The sequence below is a fragment of the Seriola lalandi genome, unplaced genomic scaffold (genome assembly GCF_002814215.2).
Source record: "Seriola lalandi dorsalis isolate HSWRI2012SDOR001 ecotype SW California unplaced genomic scaffold, Sedor1 jcf7180002054484, whole genome shotgun sequence".
Taxonomy (NCBI): Eukaryota; Metazoa; Chordata; class Actinopteri; order Carangiformes; family Carangidae; genus Seriola; species Seriola lalandi.
This window is the reverse complement of record NW_019525037.1, coordinates 286,976-306,172: the sequence shown is the minus strand read 5'-3', so window position 1 is coordinate 306,172 and position 19,197 is coordinate 286,976. Positions and strand designations below refer to the sequence as shown.

Here is a 19,197-nt window from a genome sequence, read left to right as displayed (position 1 = left end):
AAGAACACTGTGTTGTGAACTTGACGGACAGGAAATAGTGTCCCCCGCTCTCGGCCATGTTTTTTTTTTTTTTTTTTTCCTGTGCCTCTCCTCCTCTGGGAGCAACTTTGGCCTGAAGAGGAGGAAAAAAAAAAAAATCAGAAACACCCCTAAATGAATAGAAAAAAACGGACTTCCATTAATTCTGTTATGAAACAGTATGGACACACTGTTATCAGAAAATATCAGTGTTACTGGAAGTGATGCTGCATGAGATATAAGTATGAGAGAAAATCACTTCATTAGTCTTTGATACTTTACATTTCTACAATAATGTTAATGCAGTAAACAAACGAGACCCCAGCTGAGGCCTGGATATTCCCTGTTATAGACTATGTGGACGGGTATCAGAAATATCCCAGAGATATCAGACGAGTTTTGAATTCAGAAGCTATTAAAAGAACATTATAACCTCACCATTGGATTCCAACACACACTATTAACTCCTATAGCTGCACTCATACAGATTTTGGAACAGGGACACCAGGTCATAGTCTTTATGTAATAACTCACTACACCAGGATAATCTGTCAATGGTACAGGAATATTGTAGGACTGTTACTGTGTGATTTTTTTTTTTACCAAAAGTTGTACAATAATAATCTCTCTAAGGTCAGAATTTAGAAGAATATACATATAATATGCCACTATGGCAATATTATAGTAATAAAACACACGTGTGTATACCGTAAATACAGTAGGATCACAGTACACATCTACACAGTTATAAAATACATTAGAAAAGTACCATAAAAGTCTAATAAAACCACCTCTAAATCTTAATTTAGTGGCACACACATACATTCAAGTCAGTGCAATGATATAATAGCAACGTTATGGTGACATTTATTAAGAAAAGCTTACAATAAGATCATTAAATTCATAATTCAGTCCCAGACACACATACCAATCCTTGTAAGGAATATCATAGGAATATTAAAAGATTGTTATAGTCACTTCTTATTAGAAAAAGACCTAAAATAATTAATTGACTTAATTAATTAGAACCATAGAGATATAATAGATTACTAGAAACATTTGAATGATACAAATATACAGTATGTTTTATATATTTATATGTATGTATACCATAAATACTGTAAAAACTACTATAGTTATATTATAGGTGACAAAATACCATGAACCGAAATAAAATCACCATAAATTCATAATTTATTGACAGACACATTCACACATCAAGTAACTATGAATTAGATATATTATAAGATTACAATTGTGTACAAAAAACATATTATAGACGTATTTCTTTTACAGGTTTACAAAGAGATCAACCAGTGTGTCTTAAATCATATTTCTTGAGAAAAAAAAAAAAAATCAAACAAAGGAGGGCAGCAGCAGCTAAAATGTGTCTCTTCTCATTATAAACGCAGGCCGAACATTAATTTATGCGATCATCTGTCTTTACACGCCCACAAGCTGAGACCAGCAGCTCAAAATGGTTCGACTGGGATATTGATAGACCTGCTAATAATCAGAACGAGATCTTTTATCTCCCAAACATTTGTTTTCTCTTTGTTGCAGCTGCGAGGGAGATCGAACATACAAGCACGCTTCGTATCCAACGTTCAGACTTACAGGCCCAACAGGCTGTGTAAAAGACAATGACGGATCAAGTATTTATCGTTTGCTAGTCAGGGTTTAATTTACTTGTATCCTGATCGGTTCAAAAGAAAAGAAAGAAAAAAAAATCTGTCAAAAACTAAAATTCTTTTGCTTTTTACATCTGAAAGTGAGGAAGCTCAGAGTGTGTTTACGATCAGTGAGATTTCACCATCAAACACACCGACACGCGGGCCTGATGTTTATCCAGAGAGGTTATCTATCGGGGTCAGATGTCTCACTTTGATACCGTGAACTGTTTTGCTGTAAAGCTTTACAGTAGCTTGTGCAGTAACACAGCAGGAATCAGCATTCAGCCTCAGTCTCTGTCTTAATATGGGCTTGATTTTCCTGTACATGTGTAGAGCAGATGCCAACTAGTTCTGATGATTATCTCATATGTTTAAGTCAGATATGAAGTAGATATGAAGTGTTTCATTCCAAAATGAGCCGTCCAACATTTGGCAAAATAGACACTTTAGAATGAAAACGCATGTTTCTCAAAGGTGAGCAGGTGATTTGAGCGATTGGATCCTGTTTATTTTTCACAGATGCTGAATGAGGAATTTGATTTCTTTCTGCTTTTCAAAACTGTTTCCACGGTGTTTTGGAAAATGAACTCTTCATATCTGTGTTCGGCTCCGAGCTGAGAATGTGTGTGATCACTAGGGCTGGGTATCAAACCTCAATACATTTTCACCAAAATGTGTCCACAGCATCGAGTATCAGATACCAAAAGGTAGTAAAATCCGGCACCGAGGGGTGTGGGCTCCGGTCACATGACATCGACCAAAGCCATTTTGATTACTTTAAACTTGACTTAAAATCCAAAACAACTTGCAGCTTGACTTTTACTTCAACACCAATGTCTCATGACTTAGGCTCCAGCCATTTGACTGGAAATGACTTTTATTGCTTAAAGCCAATGATTAAAAATCACATGTTAAAAAAAAAAACCTCTTAATTTCATTTATACTTAAATCAATTACAACCAATCAGGTTGCACAAACAGGAACAACAGACTCAGCAGGCATGCATGTTGTGATGTCGGGTGATTTAAGTTGTGCTGTTAAGTAACCAAACCCGTATTCTTAATAATGTCTGATGCTAGCGCCGTCTTGACATAGAGTAGCTATGGAACGCCGCTGCGTAAATGTAAATACTGACATTCTAGTCGTGAGGTACGGAGACCAGAACCCGACGTCTGCTTAACATCTGAACCTCATAATGTCAGTTAGCCGAAGTTATGTTTGACATCAACCTCATTTTTATTTCCTACTCAAATTTAACATCTGTCCCGAGTCCAACATGTTCCTGACGTCACGTTGTCCTGTCCGGTGCTAACTGGAGAAAACTTTGATTGATTCCTTTGATTTTAAAATTTAAATAAATACAAACTTCAATAAAGATTCATTTGTACTGTAACTACTGATTCGCTGTTTAACATATTTTTTTAAATGCCGTTGAATTTGGCAAAAGACATGTCTTAACTTAGGGACTCCAGACAGTGACTTACCTGTCTTAACACGGGACTTTACTTGGGACTTGTCGGTCTTTACTTGGGATTGACCTGTTTTGACTTGGGATCTGATTTGGGATTTTCCTTTCTTCCCATGGGACTTGGTGAGGGATGTACCTGTATTGACTTAATGTGGGATTACCTGAACTGGAGCTTGACTCAGGACTGTGATTCTTAGAACTCGTTGGACCACTCTCTGGACTTGATGCAGGACTTGTCCGTCATGACTCGGGACATAATTTGAGACTTACATGCAAGTTGCAAAGCAGTGACTCTGTCTCACTTCTGCAGACAATAAATCCTTGTCCAGAATTTTGTTTAGTGACTCTGATCAGATACAGTAGTAACCAAAAAAAGATAATACACTTGAGAACAAAAAAGACAATAACACTTTAGAACTTTGGGTTCTTTTGTTAAATGTAAAACATATTTATAATGCTTTTTCCAAAGTAAGGAATTGAGGAAAATTAAGTTTGTCATTTGGCACCAACATGGAGGTTTCTTATCCGTATTGAAATGATACACAGCCCTGGTCAAGATGGAAATTTTTTCTCATTAAAAACCCCTAGAGTTTCCTTCCAAAACAATGAAACACTGAAAAGCAGATAAAAAAAAAACTGCTGTGATAAGATAAAAAACAAAGAACACTGAGTGACCATTAAATTTCTGACATTTCCTACCAAGATAATGTGATGAGAATCTGGGAACACCGTTTTTCAGCCAAATGTTGATCTGGCGTTTTGGAATGAAGCTTTTCATGTGTAGCTGCAGAGATGTTTCTTTAGAGATGTGTCTTGCTGTCTGCAGTGTCAGTGCTCTCAGAGGTAATGTGCGCTCTGTTTGTCTTGTAGATGTTTTCCCCTCCTGTTAGCAGTGGAAAGAACGGGCCGACCTCCCTGGGGAGCGGACATTTCTCCGGCTCAAGTACGTCAGCCTTCTCCTTTTTTTTCCCCCTCCTCCTCCTCCTCCTCCTCCTCTTCTTCTACTTCTTCTTCTTTTCCTTCAGTCCTCTCTCAGCCTCCTCCTCCCTCTTCCTCTTACACCTGCTCGCTGCTGCTTCGCTTGCTGTTTGAATTTTTCTTGTGAGGGTAACCATGTTCTGTACATGCAGATGCAGTTTGGGGGTTTTATGCTGTTTTGCTTTGTGGATCACTTTTTTTTTTTTTATTTAAATATAATTTGCTTACGTGAATCTTCTGGTTGACTCTGTTGTTGAGCCTCTTGGTATTTTCTGTACTAAAATGTTTCATGCGTCATATGTTGCTCCAACAATGAGGCGGCGTGGTTTGATTATATCACTGTGATTACGCGTTAGTCCATCGCTTACTTCTCTACTCTGTCTGCAGCTCCTGGCTCATTCACTCCACATCTTAGAGAGGGGGCTCACAAATATGTTGTTTCATTAAAAAAATGAACAGTGATTTCCTAACATCAGGGCACTGTAGTTTTCAGTAAATGTTACTTAGACAGGAGGAAATAGTGCACTTATTGAGGACTATTTTCTGCAGCGGATTAATGCATGCTGGGTGCTTGAATTTTGACTAAAGGGTTTTTTTTTTTTTTTGTATCCTGTGTGATTTGTGCATGTTCGTTCCTGCTTCACGTCACAGTAAATAACACATGAATGTTGTTGGGTAAAATGCTGTCTGGAGGTAATGATGTGATTTTTCATGTTTCTTTATTTTAAAGCGACATTTGTTTTTCAGCTGCTCAAGTTCATTCCTGAAGGAGACTTCCTGTTTTTCTGATTTGCTGCTCTCATTCTTTCCTGCCTCTCTCTGTGTGTGTGTGTGTGTGTGTGTGTGTGTGTGTGTGTGTGTGTGTGTGCGTGTTCACTGTGCTTTTTTAGACAGTGGTCTTGTTGGTGTCGAACATGCACAGTTTGGTTTCATGACTGGTGGAACATGGTGGCTTTGGCTTTAAAATAATTTGGATATGAGTGTTTGAATGTGAAGTTTTAACTGCGCAGTTAGTAGTTAGGTCTGTTCCTCACTAATTCAGTCAGTCAGTCATTATAGTTATGGAGTCTGTGTTTCATTCATTCAGCCACTCAGTGGTTCAGGGCAGTAAACTGGTTCAAGAATGAGTCAGTTTGTAGGTTCCCACTTTCATGTGTTAGTGATTCATTCAGCCATTCAGCTTGTTAGTGAATGGGTGAGTGATGAGGTAGTTTCTGAGTGTGTAATTCATCCACTCATTCACTTCTGCCTCCATCCACTCAGTCACTTACTGTATTAAGTTCAGTCAGTCAGGTGGTTGTGCAGTTAGATGTGGTGCAGATCCTGTTGAGACACGCATACGCGTATTAAATCTTAGTCAAACCGCTAATTATCAGTAGAGTAATATTGAAAAGTGTCATGTCGTAATGGCCGCACCAGACACCTGCATAAATATGTCATACAGAAGCACAGAGATTAATCTGATCCCTAATCAGTTGAAGCTCTTGACTGATCTCTGTGTGTGAGGAAGGCGTGTGGACGAAACCTTTGTCTCACTCGGAGTTCATAAATACGACTAATTCATCTGCTTGAGTTTGTTTATAGATTGTTTTTAGCTAGCTAGCTGTAATTGCTAACTTGTTAATTGCTAACTTGTTAATTGCTGTAACTAAACTGCTAAACTGCACATTTTTATTCTTCTGGCATTTTTGTCAGTTTAAGGTGTATTACCACCACTGGCCTCTGGACTGGAGTGGAGCCTTTATGAGGTGGCCAGTGGAGAAGCTTATATCTGAACAAACATTTCATTTATCTCATCTGGATTTTATCCAGGTGTGTGAAACTTGAAATGACAATGGCCCTCGTCAGTGACAGTGATTCAGTCAGTTAATCAATTGTTGACACGTTAGTAATAGACATATATAGAAGCTGTGTCCCAATTCAGGGGCTGCATCCTTTGGATTCTGCATTTGAAGACCAATTGTGTTACAGCGGCGTAACTTGTGCAACGAAGGATCCAACGGACAATGAATCTTGAGATAGGTCGGGCCGCGAAAGATCCACTTGTTGAAAGAGTCGTGGTCCAAGATTCACTGCGCACAGGTAATGAAAGCAAAAAACACCAACAGAGATGCGAGGATTACAACTTTTAAATGTAAGTATTGGGTTTCTTCTCAGTTCAACAGCTAACGGTACAACTATTTAAACCACGGGCCTTAAAGCCTCAAGCTTTTGGGAAAAAAAAAAAAAGTTATGTGTTGCTAGGTGACAAGAGCCGCGCTTTGTGACGCAACGGTACGGGCGGGCACAGCTGGTGACGCAGAGCCGAAATCCTCAGTGGACTTATTTGCGGGTCGGCCTTCGCGGGGCGACGAGGGGCCGCACCTTCGCTGACCGCGTCCTCTGAAGGATGTCGCCCCTGAATTGGGCCACAGCTACAGCGCGTGTTACTATGTGAGTGTGCAGTTTGTAGTCATTGCGTAAGTTGATGCAATCTGATCTTTATAATATAGAATCTCTTCACTCTTCGTCAGTCAGTTAGTTGGTTATATTTTTTCCAGCTGATCAAATTGAATCATTGGATAATGAAACGAGTTAACATCTTTATATTGACAGTATTTGCAGTGTCGTGGATATAAATACCGAAACAAATATAGAAACACTACATCTTGTGCAGCTGTACAAGTCATACATAGACACAGACAACTGCATGTACACTTCTATATTTCACCTCTTTGTTGTAGGTTTTGCTGCATTGCCTTCATGTTCCTCCCAGTGTTTGAATGCACTGTATTGTTCTCTACTGTGTGTTCTATGACGTCCTAGCTCTGATCAGTCTGCACGAGAAAAGGCTAAACGTTCGTCAGTTCAGAGCAGGTGGGTACTTTCTGTAAGAAATATTTCCTGGGTGGGTTCTCACAAGAAAACAGCCGGGTCGTTTCTGCTACTCACACTCGTGTTATCTGCCTCTAAACGGTGTTCGGGAGCCATTTTGTTAGTTGGCTGCAAAACAGAGAAGATGCCGAGACGTCTTCTTTGTTCACTGCTTTGTTGTGTGGTGGTTGTGGTTGTTGTTGTTGTTGTTGTTGTTTTTGTTTGTGCTCTGTGGTTTTCGGGGATGTCGTTTGCTTCGGTGGCGTGCATACAAATGCGAGGAAGGACGACAAATGTTGTGATTTTGAAAAAAAAACAAAAAAACAAAAAAAACAGGCCCGGTTTTTGTAGAATTTGCAGCAGTTGTTCGGCCTCGGTTTGTTGCTTCGATGTGTATCTTCATTTTGGAATTGTGTTTTTTTTTTTTCTTCTTCTTCTTTCCTCTTTTGATACAGGAACACACACTGGTGTCACACACACATACACTCATTGCGGTACACAAATCACACTCTGTTTTTCATGCGCACACATTGAAACACTCTCATGTACAAGATGCAGCACACACACACACACACACACAAACACACACACGCACGCTCTGCTCACCCCTGCTGTGGCTTTCTGCAGGCCTCGGCATTTTGATGAGCCCGGCGCTGTTTGTGAATGCAGCTAATTAGAACTCTATAGACCTACACAACCATGAGAGCCGTGGTTTCCAAAGGCTGGGGTGAGGCCAGAGGATGGGACACGCCAACGCTGAACAGGGTCCGTTTACTTCAGGTTAACAGTCAGGACTTCGTTAGGCAGGAAACGTAATATTAATGTTCACTCCTGTCAAGTATTTATGCTCAATACTTTAATTTCCCTCAGTGGGATTATCCTATCTTAACTTTAATGATCTTATCTGATCTTATTAATTAATCTCAATTTATTCAGTGTTTTAAAAAGTGGCATCACAGGGAATGGCTGCAAAACTGGACAATTAGAATGTGAAAAAACACAATATATCCAAGATGTCAACTTTGTCAATGTCAATTTTAGCTGGATGACGGTGTTTCGTTGCTGTTATGTTACACAGGAATCTGAAGAAAGCTTTGTGAAGCATGTTTTCCCTGAAAACTGGAATAACAAAGATTTCACCCAAGCCCGATTCAGTTTTCTAAAAATCATTAAAAAACAACAACTTTTCTTTAAGTATCTTACAGTATTTCATTTTTTTCCTTACACTTTTATGAGCTGCCGTTAAAGGAAAGTGAGCCAGGTCAGTTTATCTTACTTACTTACTTTAATTCATTTCAATTTGCTGACTGATCAAAAAAATCATAGGGGTTCCCAAAAAGCTTGGACGAGCTCTGCCGAGATAGATTCAACAACAGGTCACACTCTTTAGTTTCATCATGACATTTTAAATATTTCTTTTAAACCATGGCTTCACTTTAATTTCATTCTGTTGATGCCGTATTTATGGTGTTATGATAAGAGGCTGGAACTGTGCAATATTTTGATTTAAACTAAAGTTTTTTTGTAGTTGAGAAGACGAGCTGTAACGTCAATGGGACAGAACCTTTGACCTACGGTGCGCTAAAACGTTTAGTGTCTATTTAATTGGGCAGGTAAAAGCTTGTCAGAATTTGGGCTCTATAACATTTGGGCCATTTGATTTCCCCTGACAAATAGGCTTTGTTGCAATTAATCAGCCTCTTCCGCCCCCGCGAGTAAGAAGATCGACAGGGCACTGAGTTTAGCACGCTCGGCTCAACGCGCAATAAAAGCGTGTTTAAATCCACATGTTTTTGTTTGCATTTTTCAATTCACGCAGAGATTCGAGAAAATAATAAAAAAAAGGAGAAGCTGAAAACAGTTTTTATACTCGTCTGTGGGATAGAAAAGTTAGTGAATTGATAAAAGTAAAAATACGACAAAGTGCAAACGGAAACAGACTCGTGATGCACATGTGATGTAAGTGTCGCTGAAGCTTCTGCTGGAGAAGAAAAGAAGAAGAAGAAGAGATGAAGAAAAATTGCGGCGGATGACAGTTTGTCCCCAGATTCTGTGGAAAAGAGGTGGAGGTTGCCAAATGGGGCTGAAGAAGACAACGTAAACAGCAAAATTAGGACATAAAGGAGACAAGAGCCCGGATAAATGCATGAAACACAGAAGTGTTGGGTAAAAATAACATGTCATTCAGACAGAGAGGCAGAGGAGTAAATACAGGTTTTAGGATTGGGTTTATCTGATGCTTTTGAGGATAAGGAGTGACATTTTTTCCAACCATGTCTTCACGTAGCGATTGAATTTTTTGAAATGACAACCTTCACACAATGCTGTGAATAAATTTCAGTTTGGAAGCTCCCTCCACATTTGACATAAGTCCTCGTATTTTTGGCGACAAATTCACCTTAAAACACAAAAGCATCTAAACATAAACGCCACACAATCCCCACCAGTCCCAGCTGACACGCTCAGCCCACGGTCATCACCAACCAGGAAGTGGATTAGGCGTTTTAATTATTGGGAGATTTTGCCGTTGCCGTTGTTTATTTTGGGATCATCCCTGGAAAGATAATGCACACTTCAAACTCTGTGTGTGTTTCTAATCTCCTCCTGGATGAAGCCGTTCAGCGAGCGGCTTCACTCTGCCTGTCAAAACCACCACCGCCAATGCCACTCGTCTATTTCAGGCCTTGGCTGGTTTTGGTGTTTTCCCTCTTTTTTTTAAACACTGTTATAACCTCTCAGATCCGCTGTTTGTCTCCCTGTCAGTGGTGTTGGAAGGAGACTGAGGTGTGTGTGTGTGTGTGTCTGTGTGTGTGTGTGTGTAAATGTGTATGTTCATAGGAGAATGAGTGTTGAGTATAAAATGTGTGTCTGAGCAATGTGAAGAGATTTTGTGTGTGAACAAGTGAGCATGTGTGAGCATGTATGTGTATGTAGTTGGGGGGTGGGTGGGAAGGGAGGTTTGGGGGTGGGAGGGCAAATCATCATCCCTGTTGCCATGGAACATAAAGTTGGCAACGAGAGATGGAGGAAATGTTTCCTGAAGTGTCAGCAGAAAGAAAAACAAAGAAAAGGAGAAAAGAAGGAGGGAAGGAAGAAATTGAGGAAAGGAAAGGAAGGAAGAGGTAAATGAAAGAAAAGAAGGAAGGAGGAAAGATGGGGGAAATAAAGGGAAGAAAGGGAGGCAGGGAAGGAGGGAGAAAGAAAGTATCTAAAGAAAGAGGAAGGGAAAATGGAGGAACTGACAGAGGTAAAGAAGGGAAGGAAGGAAGGAAGGAAGGAAAGGAAAAAGACAGAAAGAAAGTGGAAAATGGAAGGGTGGAAAGACAGAAAGAAAAAAAGGCAAGTCTAAGTCTGGTGATATAAAATATTCTTACTATGAACAACTCTCATTAAAAAAAGGGCCAAACCAAAAAACCTGTTTCTGTGGCTCTCAGGTCCAAACCCATTGGCTCCTACTGAGGACATACATCTTTAAAAATGTCCCACAAATATAAAGTTTCATTTCTGAAAAAGGCTCAGTAACTTCTACTCTCAAGACACATAATGACAAAGTGAAATTTTTGCTAAATTTATTCAAAAGTATTCAGACCCTTTTGTTGTGGCACTGTTTGCTTTAATTATCCTTGAGATGTGTCCACAACTTGATTGGACATAGTTTAGAAAGTCACGCACCTGTGTATGTGAAGTCCCACAACTCACACCGCATGTGAGGACAAAAAGCAAGCCATGAAATATAAGGAACAGTCTGTGATAAAGTTATGCTGAGGGAGTAGATTGGGGAAAAGGTAGAAAAAAACCATCTCTAAAGCTTTGAGTGTTCCCAGGACAACAGCGGCCTCAATGACCGTAAAATGGAAGAAGCTCGGAAGCACCGAGACTCTTCCTAGAGTCGCTCATCCAACCAAACAGAGTAACAGACTAAGAAGGGCCTTGCTCAATGATATAACTAAACATCCAACAGTCACTCTAGAGCTCCAGACGTCTTCTGCAGAGATGGAGAAGCTGCTGGAAGGACGAACATCTCTGCAGCTTCAATCAGGCTTTTATGGTAGAGCGGCTAAACGGAGGCTACCTTGAGTCAAAGTCAAATGACAGGAGCTTGGAGTTTTAAAGGACTCTTGAAATGTAGGGTGAAGCATGGCGAGGGGGGGGGTGCAGCGTCATGCCATGGGGGGTCTTGTAGGCAGCAGCGACAGGAGACTGGTCAGAACTGAAGGAAGGATGAATGCAGCCAAATACAGAGAACAGAGAAAATCTGCCCCAGCGTGCACGTGACCCGAGACAGGCGTGACAGTTCACCTTTCAGCACAACAGTGACCCGAAGCAAACAGCCGAGACGACGCTGCAGCGTCTCAGGACCGGTCTCTGACCGTGTTAATGTCCCAGCCGGAGCCCGGACTTAAAGCCACCAGAACATCTGCGGAGAGACCTGACGACGGCAGGTCACAGTCACTTCTCCTCCACATGTGAGAGGATCTGACGGAGTGTGAGAGGATCTGCCAGAAAGAGCGGGAGAAACCAAATCCAGGTGTGCGGTGCCTGTAGACGCTCACCTGAGAAGACTGAAAGCTGTAGTTGCTGCCAAAGGGGCTTCTGGAAAATAGTGAACAAAGGTCTGAACACTTTTGTAAAATGAGAGATTTCAATTTTTTGAGTTTTAATAAATTGCAAAAGAAAAGCCACTGTTAGTCAAAAAAATTGGGTGAGATGTTGAAATCATTATCACAATATTAAAATGGTAAATATTTGAAAAAAAAACATGTAAAGTAAAGAAAAGATAAGAAACTTATTTGGTCGGTTTTTAATCACAGCTTGATCAGAATCATTAGTTTGTAAAACATAATTTTGTAGAATGACGACATGAGACAAGATCATATCATCACCATCTGATTTCACGATCACATTCATTAATAATATCTTGGCTGGAGAGGATGATATAGAAAGAGGAAAAACTTTTTGTGTGAGATAATAGATAGTTTGGCCTTTAAAATAAAAAATATTAAAATGAAAAAATCAGAGAAGGGAAAAATCAGTTTTTGGTCAAACCTTTCACAGCGCGCAGACGTATACAGTAGGCATTGCCTCATTTTAAAGAGGCAAAGAGTAAAAAAAAGGGCAACAAAAATGAGCAGTCCACTCCATGGTAATGAAGGAACATGTCACCCAGTGCAACACTGTGGCTCAATAATGTGTATTTAATAGTTTTTGGATGAGACCGGAGCTCTGTTGCACGGAGGAATATGATACACCAGGCTTTGGATTCACACATGATTTGTTAGTAGAATAAATTCATTGATGCTTTTAGTCTTTTCATGTGATTTGTTGCCAATAAGAAAAAAATAAAAAACATCACCACTATCGTCTTATCCTTTTTAAAAACATACTCTACGAACATAAAGATCAAATCGTTAAGCTCTATCCTGTTCTATTTTATTTTTGTCCCTCCTTCCACCTCTTCCTCTTCTTCTTTTTCTTGTCAAAACCCAAAGACAAACAGACAAACACAACGGCGCTGTCGCCTCTTGCCAGCGAGCTTCACGCATTAGCAGAGAAATTTGGGCAAGGGCAGATACAGCCCCGATGGCACGCCTGATTTTTGTTCCCCTAATTGGCATAGCTTATTAAGTCACAGTTCACAGCAAAGAAAAAAAAGGGGGTTGCTTTAATAATATCCCCTCTCCCGTTTGATTTGATGCACTTGTACCGAGACAGATAACGCGCTTCAATGCGGCGAGCGACGCCCCCACCGCCACCCTCTTGTCTCTATTCAGTCAAATCTGCCTCCGTTACGCCCGTCACTCAAAAACACCCCGGCTGATCGCTTTCAAAATAGAGATGGAGAGCAGGAGCCAGTCGCTTAATACCTCACCCTCCCACCTTCTCCCTGCCTCTGAGGCTGTTAAATTGTCTCGTTTCCCTGTCAAGGCAGAACGACTCACAAAAAACACCCAACCATGCTCTTAATTGTGGTGCGGATTAGGGATTAATAGGCGTTTTTAGCTATAATGGCAAATATTATTAGCCCCATTTGCTTTTCTAATGCTAATAATGACTCTGCTAATAATGGCAGTGATTTCAAGGTTAAAGTCTGTGAGAACTCGGCGTGGATTTGCGGGTTTTTTTTCAAAGCTCAGGAGATTGACGTGCCGCTTGCTTCGACGGGCTGGCTCGCTACCGAGTCGGAGTTCCATATGTTTTCCCCAAAGACGGTGCTGAGATGAGGCCGGGCCGGGCTGTTAAGTTTAGATTAGTTTTGTTGAGTTCGTGTTTGTCGAGTTTGTTTGGACGGATCTGGTTTTGTTTCTTTGGAATTACGGAAGTTTTATGAGGAATGGCTTTGTTTAATTTACTGTAGCGTCTGATTTGTTTATGTTTAGTTTATTCCTTGCTTTCGGTGGTTTGTGGGTCAAAAGACACGCAGATGTCTGATATTTCTTCAAATTGAAATGCAGAATTAACCTCTGACAAAAACTACGTTTTAAAGCTTTTGTTTGAGTTTACACTTTGAGTCTGATTTAGTTTCTTCAAGACTAAGTCAGTTCCTGTTGTTATCATGTAGTTTAGTTACTCTTTGCTTTGGTTTACTGTAACCCGGATATGTTTCGGTTTATATGTTGGTTTAGTTTCTGAGATGTGTTTAATGAATGAGCCAGTAATCAGTGCTTGTGTGTTTTCATCAGTTTTTCACTGGATATCAACCACTCATTAACTGCAGAGAGTGATTAGGAAGACAGACAGCACAATGAACATCTGTTTTCATACCTCTGCGCCAGTGGCAGCCGTGGCCAGAGGCATTATGTGTCTCTGGTTGTCCATCCGTGCATCTGTCCCTATATTCATGTGTCCCTATGTCTGTCCGTGCATTCATCCCTTTGTGCATTCATACCTCCGTTTGTCCCGTTCTTTTCAACGCCATATCTCTGTCACGTCACAAAATGCATAAATACCACTATAAACTGCACACAGGAAAGAAAGGTAAATAAAGATGGCTGCCAGAAGAGAGGAAAGACATAGGTTGTGTCTAAAATTTCTACTGGGCAATCTGTAGTCAAGAATGATCTTGGGATTTCAGACACAGCGTTAAGTGTCATGCTTGAAAGGACCTGTTGACCTGCTAGATAAAGGACCTGTTGGGCATTTTTGAAAAACTGTGTACATGTCTTGACTATGACCAATGCTCTGGCCTCGCGACAGTAGCATGAATGTGTTTTTATTAGCCATGCTAGCAGCTAGCTCCACTTTGGGTCTGAACATCTGTCGAATGGATTGTCAGGAAATTTGGTGTAAATATTCATGTTCCCCTGAGGATGAATTTTCATTTACCAACTGAAATATTTAACATCTCGGGTTTGGCACAATTTTTTTTGTTGTTGTTGTTTTTTACAGATATTCATCATCAGGCAGAATGAATCCTAATGACTTCATCAAATACCTTCAAAACTAATGACATTCCCATCAGCCTCGGCTGTACTTTGTTAGCATGCTATGCACTAAAATATGATGGTGAACATGGTGAACATTATACCTGTTAAACAATGCTTTGAGCACGTTAGCATGCTGATGTTAGCATTTAGCTCGAAGCAGCACTGTACAGCCTCACAGAGCAGGTGTGGCTGTACGCTCTTAGCCTCGAGGTATTAGTGATATTCACAAGTGTCTTTTCTGTTCCTGTTCAGTCTCACAATCTACTCATTTCCTCTCCTCCAATCAGTTGAAGGGACTAAATACCTGCCCCCCCCCCACCCCCCCAACCCACAAGTCCCCCCCCCTCTCTGTGGTGAACATGGCTTCCTTCATGTTCCGTATCCCCGGTGAAACCTCATGACTCGGGGCCCCCTCGTCATCGTTGAACAGCCCTTCTCCTCTCTCCGCGGTCGGTCTGTGACGTTGGCGAGGTGTCGTGTTTTTCGGCACTCGCTTCCCGCACCTGTTCGCTCCTATTGGCGCCGGCGTCGGCACAATCGCAGTCACCGAGCCTAATTACCCAGTCCTTAAAAAATAAAGAGACAGAGAACGTCAACCAGCCTGCCTGGCAATTACAGCGGCGCTCAACACCTCTCCGCAACAAACACCACTCCAATTAGAAGCAGCCAACTTATTCTGGGAGGCGGCAGAGTGTGTGTTAGTGTGTGTGTTTATGCTTGTAAGTGCAAGTGTGTGACAAGCTAAATTGTTTTGGGAGTTTGATGTCGAAAACTTGTGTGTTTTGGGTGCGGTGTGTGTGTGTGCGACAGATGAGGGCTGAAAAAGGTTTGTGTGTGTGTGTGTGTGTGTGTGTGTGTGTGTGTGTGTGAAGTGGCTAAAATAAAGGTAGAAGAGGTGTGTTATGGAAAAATGGTGGCTGTTAATTGAGAAGATGAAGGTTTGGGAATCTAATGTGATGCAGTTGGAGCAGCTGATTCCACCCACGCCTTCATCTTCATACCCTCCTCTTCCTCCTTGCTGTTTTTGCCCCATCACTCCTCTTCCTCATTCACTTATTTATGTGTCTTCCATACGAATCATCCTCTGGCCTCTCTTCATCCTCCTCTTTCTCCTCACTGTTGTTGCCCACTTTCTGCTCCCTTCTTCATCCTCACCCTGCTCCTCTTCTTCATCCTCACCCTGCTCCTCTTCTTCATCCTCACCCTCCTCCTCTTCCTATTCTTCCTCATTTTCATGTTATTTCTTCCATCTTTATTCTCGCCTGTGCCGTCCTCCTCTTTCTCCTCCTCCTCAACATCTTCATCCTGTCTCCCTCAGCTTCAGCTTCATCGTTCCATTGCCTCTATTTTGTTTTTTTCAGACTTTTCCCGATTCGTCACCCCTCTCCTTTGTTCACTCCTCTTTCTCCAATACATCTTTATTCCGTCTTTCATCTCTGTCCCCACTTTTTTCCTGCTCTTCCTCTCCTTCCACTCCCACTCCTTCCTTCTCTTCTTGTCCAGTCTCTCCCTCCGATTTTTCCTCTATACCCTCTTCCTTCTTTTTCTCTCTTTTCCTTCCCTCCATTCTCTCTCTTCTGCTTCCACCTATTCATCTTCCTCCCCCTCCAGGGTTCATACAAACCAGCACACTCTTGTTGACTCACACACTGTTGCCAGTTACTGCAGACAAAGTTTTCCTCTAAAATTAGACCCCTCTCTTTGACTTCTTTCAATGCAAAACATCCTGTTTTCATATAATTTCTTTGTTTTTATTTGCTTTTAAATTGTATTTCCTTCCAACCATCAACATTTACTGTTTCCTCCTGCTCTTATTAAACATTTCCTCTTCCACTTCCACACAAAACACAAGCTCGTAACGGAAACTCAAATCTGACCTCAAAAACGCCAAGTGGTGGCATTTCTGCACGGACTAACTTATCCCGGAAATAATAACATATGGCACGCTTAGCTAAAATCTATGATGACTATCTGGAAGTAAAGGGAGTGGAAAAACAGTATGGGGTTCAACGGGTTAATTATTCTTCATCATCTGAGAGAAGGATTTGGATAAGAGAGAGAAAGAGAGCAGGAAGAAATGGAGGGAGAGGAGGGAGGATGCGATGAAGATGGAGAGGGAATCACGCTTCGCATCACATCACAAGCTGGTCACCACAATTAACCATTTTTCTTTTTTCTTTTTCTATCTCAAAACGTTCACTCGTGTGATACAACAGGAATTTATCAAGGTTATCTTAGAGTATTATTAAACTAAAAAACATCCTGTTTCCTCCCTCATCCTCATACTATTTCTCCCCATCCTCATTTTCCTCCATTTCTCCCTCTGCCCTTCCTGCTCCAAACCCTTCACCTCAGACTGAAGTGAAGCTGAACTCATGAGGTGCAGATCTGCAGCCCTACCACATATTCTCTTTGTGGAGTGTATACGGTGAGAGTCTGTTTGTTGAAGGTGTTTAGTGTACAAATGCGATGTGAGCTGACTTGCCAGAGACACACTGAACCTTCACACCGCAGAGATCAGCAGGTTAAACCATCTGTTCCAGAGTTAGGGGTGGGATAAGGAGGGAAGAGGAGGGAAGCGGCGCGATGGTTCGTCCCAGCTTTTGTTTTATTCTCAGTCTTTGGCAGCGCTGGCACCAGAGTGGCACTGCCAAGTCCCTGTGTGCGCGCGTGTGTGTGTGTGTGTGTGTGTGTGTGTGTGTGTGTGTGTGTGTGTGTGTGTGTGTGTGAAGGAGATATATTTTCCAACCAACCCCCCTTTTCCACACACACATGAACACAACACACACACTGACATACGTGCACAAACACACACACACAGACTGTAAATTGTCTGGAACACCCCTAGTGCCATCTGGTCTTGTGACAGGCCAGACATAGTGTGTGTGTGTGTGTGTGTGTGTGTGTATACAGTAAGTGTGTGTGTGCATGGAGAGAGAAAATTGGGAGAAAAAAAGAAAGTGCATGTGTGTCGTGGCTTGTTGTATGTGTGTGTGTGCATGTGTGTGTGTGCATGTGCGTGTGTGTGGCATTATTGTGCTTTTGTTCATCCATGTAAAAGTAAAAAAAAAAAAAAAAAGAAAAAATACACTTTCCAACTCTCTCTCTCTCTCTCTCTCTCTTTCTCTCTCTCTCTTTCTCTCTCTCTCTCTCTCACACACACAGCAATATCAGCACTAAATTTATGCCACCATCTCTGGCTGTGTTTATGTTAATTTGGATGTTCTTCCCTGACGTTTAATTGGTGTTTTGGTCCAATGTGAAACTAGTTTATTTCACAGAATCCCAGTGTGTTTTCTCTTGTTTTAGACATTTCTCTGATGAAGTTCTGTGGGGCAGCGGGGAAGAGTTGTGGATAGAAAGAAGATGAGCCCTGTTTAAATGCCCTTTGAGCAAATCCAGTGACGGTCTGGAGCAGATCGCGACCTTTGAGCTCCGATGTTGAGGATTTGTGTCCTGATCAGTTGAGTTTTGTCACAAGAGGATTCATTTTGATTGTCTGTTTTGTTGTCTGTTCATTTCTTTAGCCTTGACTGTACCTGTATCATTATGATATTATTATTTTACTCATTGAAACACACGCACAGACTGACACTCTGAGCTGCCTGGTGCATTCACAGCAAAGTTTACAGCTCTTGCATGAAGTGCCTTTGATAAAAGGCTCTTGAAACCTCAGCATCGATAATAAAAGGAAAAGGAAATTATTGTTTCTAACAAAGGAAGGTGCTGAGGAATGACTGCTCAGAAGATCTGAACTGGCAACTTTGGTAATGCCTTGCTTAGTGCAGCTCAACCTTGAACTCTGGCAGTATTAGCTCTTTGTTCTAAGGATTTGAATCTCTAACATCAGCAGAATTAGTGCCTTGCTCAGGGGAACTGAGCTGCAAGCTGTGAGCATTTCATTGATAAAATGGTGGGAAATGCACTCACAATGAATGTAGCAAAGGAAATCTGATGAGAGGAAGACTGTCTTTGTGTGTGTGTGTGTGTGTGTGTGTGTGTGTCTGAGACACATGCGGGTTGACCTGAGGAGACCAGACCGCTTCTTCCTCATTGGCTAAAGAACATCTGGCAGCCTGTGTGTGTGTGTGTGTGTGTGTGTGTGTGTGTGTGTGTGTGTGTGTGTGAGATACCACATTGATCTCCCCTCTCACATTCCACACTGTCAGGACTCTGAATAGCAAGAACTCCTCACTCCAAACATTTCTCTCTTGCTTCTCTCTGACTTTCTCCCTCCCTCACTTTTTCCTCTTTTCTTTCTTCTGTCTTTTTCCATTCTTTCACTCTGTCTCTTCCTTTCTGTCTGTCTTTTCTTTCCTTCTCTCTCTTTCTCCTAATGTTTTTTTTCTACTCCTCTCCTTCTGTCTCTCCCCACTCATTCTCTCTCAAATCAAATCACATCGATACCAAACACGTTTGCATGGATTTGCATCAAGTCGATGCAAACGTGACTCGGACTAACCCTGAAGAACTTGACTCGGACTTGACATCCTAGAAACATGAATGACTTCAGACCTGACTTGGCCTCGCCTCAGAAAGACTTGTAAACAGTTCTGTTTGGATCCGACTCAAATGCTGGTTTTTTTTTCTTCCTCAATCGCCCAAACTGGCTGCTCCGCTGCTCTGAGTTATCCATGCACCAACATGGAATGTTAATTGAAAAAGTTAAGAATTACTGTTGTGTATTTGTGGTTGTTTGTCTTAGTTGACAGCTTTGTGTTTGCAATAACTTCAGGCTGAAACCTTCACTACCACACAGTGTTTTTAGCCCGTGGTTAAGAGG

The 19,197-nt window shown here is 41.4% G+C and overlaps 1 protein-coding gene across 6 annotated transcripts in view; it reads left to right on the top strand.

Annotated features, from left to right (window-relative positions):
* The window catches only part of tcf4 (transcription factor 4), a 231,647-nt gene that overhangs the window by 1,596 nt on the left and 210,854 nt on the right, over positions 1-19,197 (top strand). For all 6 annotated transcript variants that reach the window (XM_087175703.1, XM_087175702.1, XM_087175704.1 and 3 more), the window contains one exon: positions 4,030-4,102. In XM_087175703.1, coding sequence (XP_087031829.1) covers positions 4,030-4,102 — 73 coding nt within the window. The remainder of the gene's footprint in view (positions 1-4,029; positions 4,103-19,197) is intronic.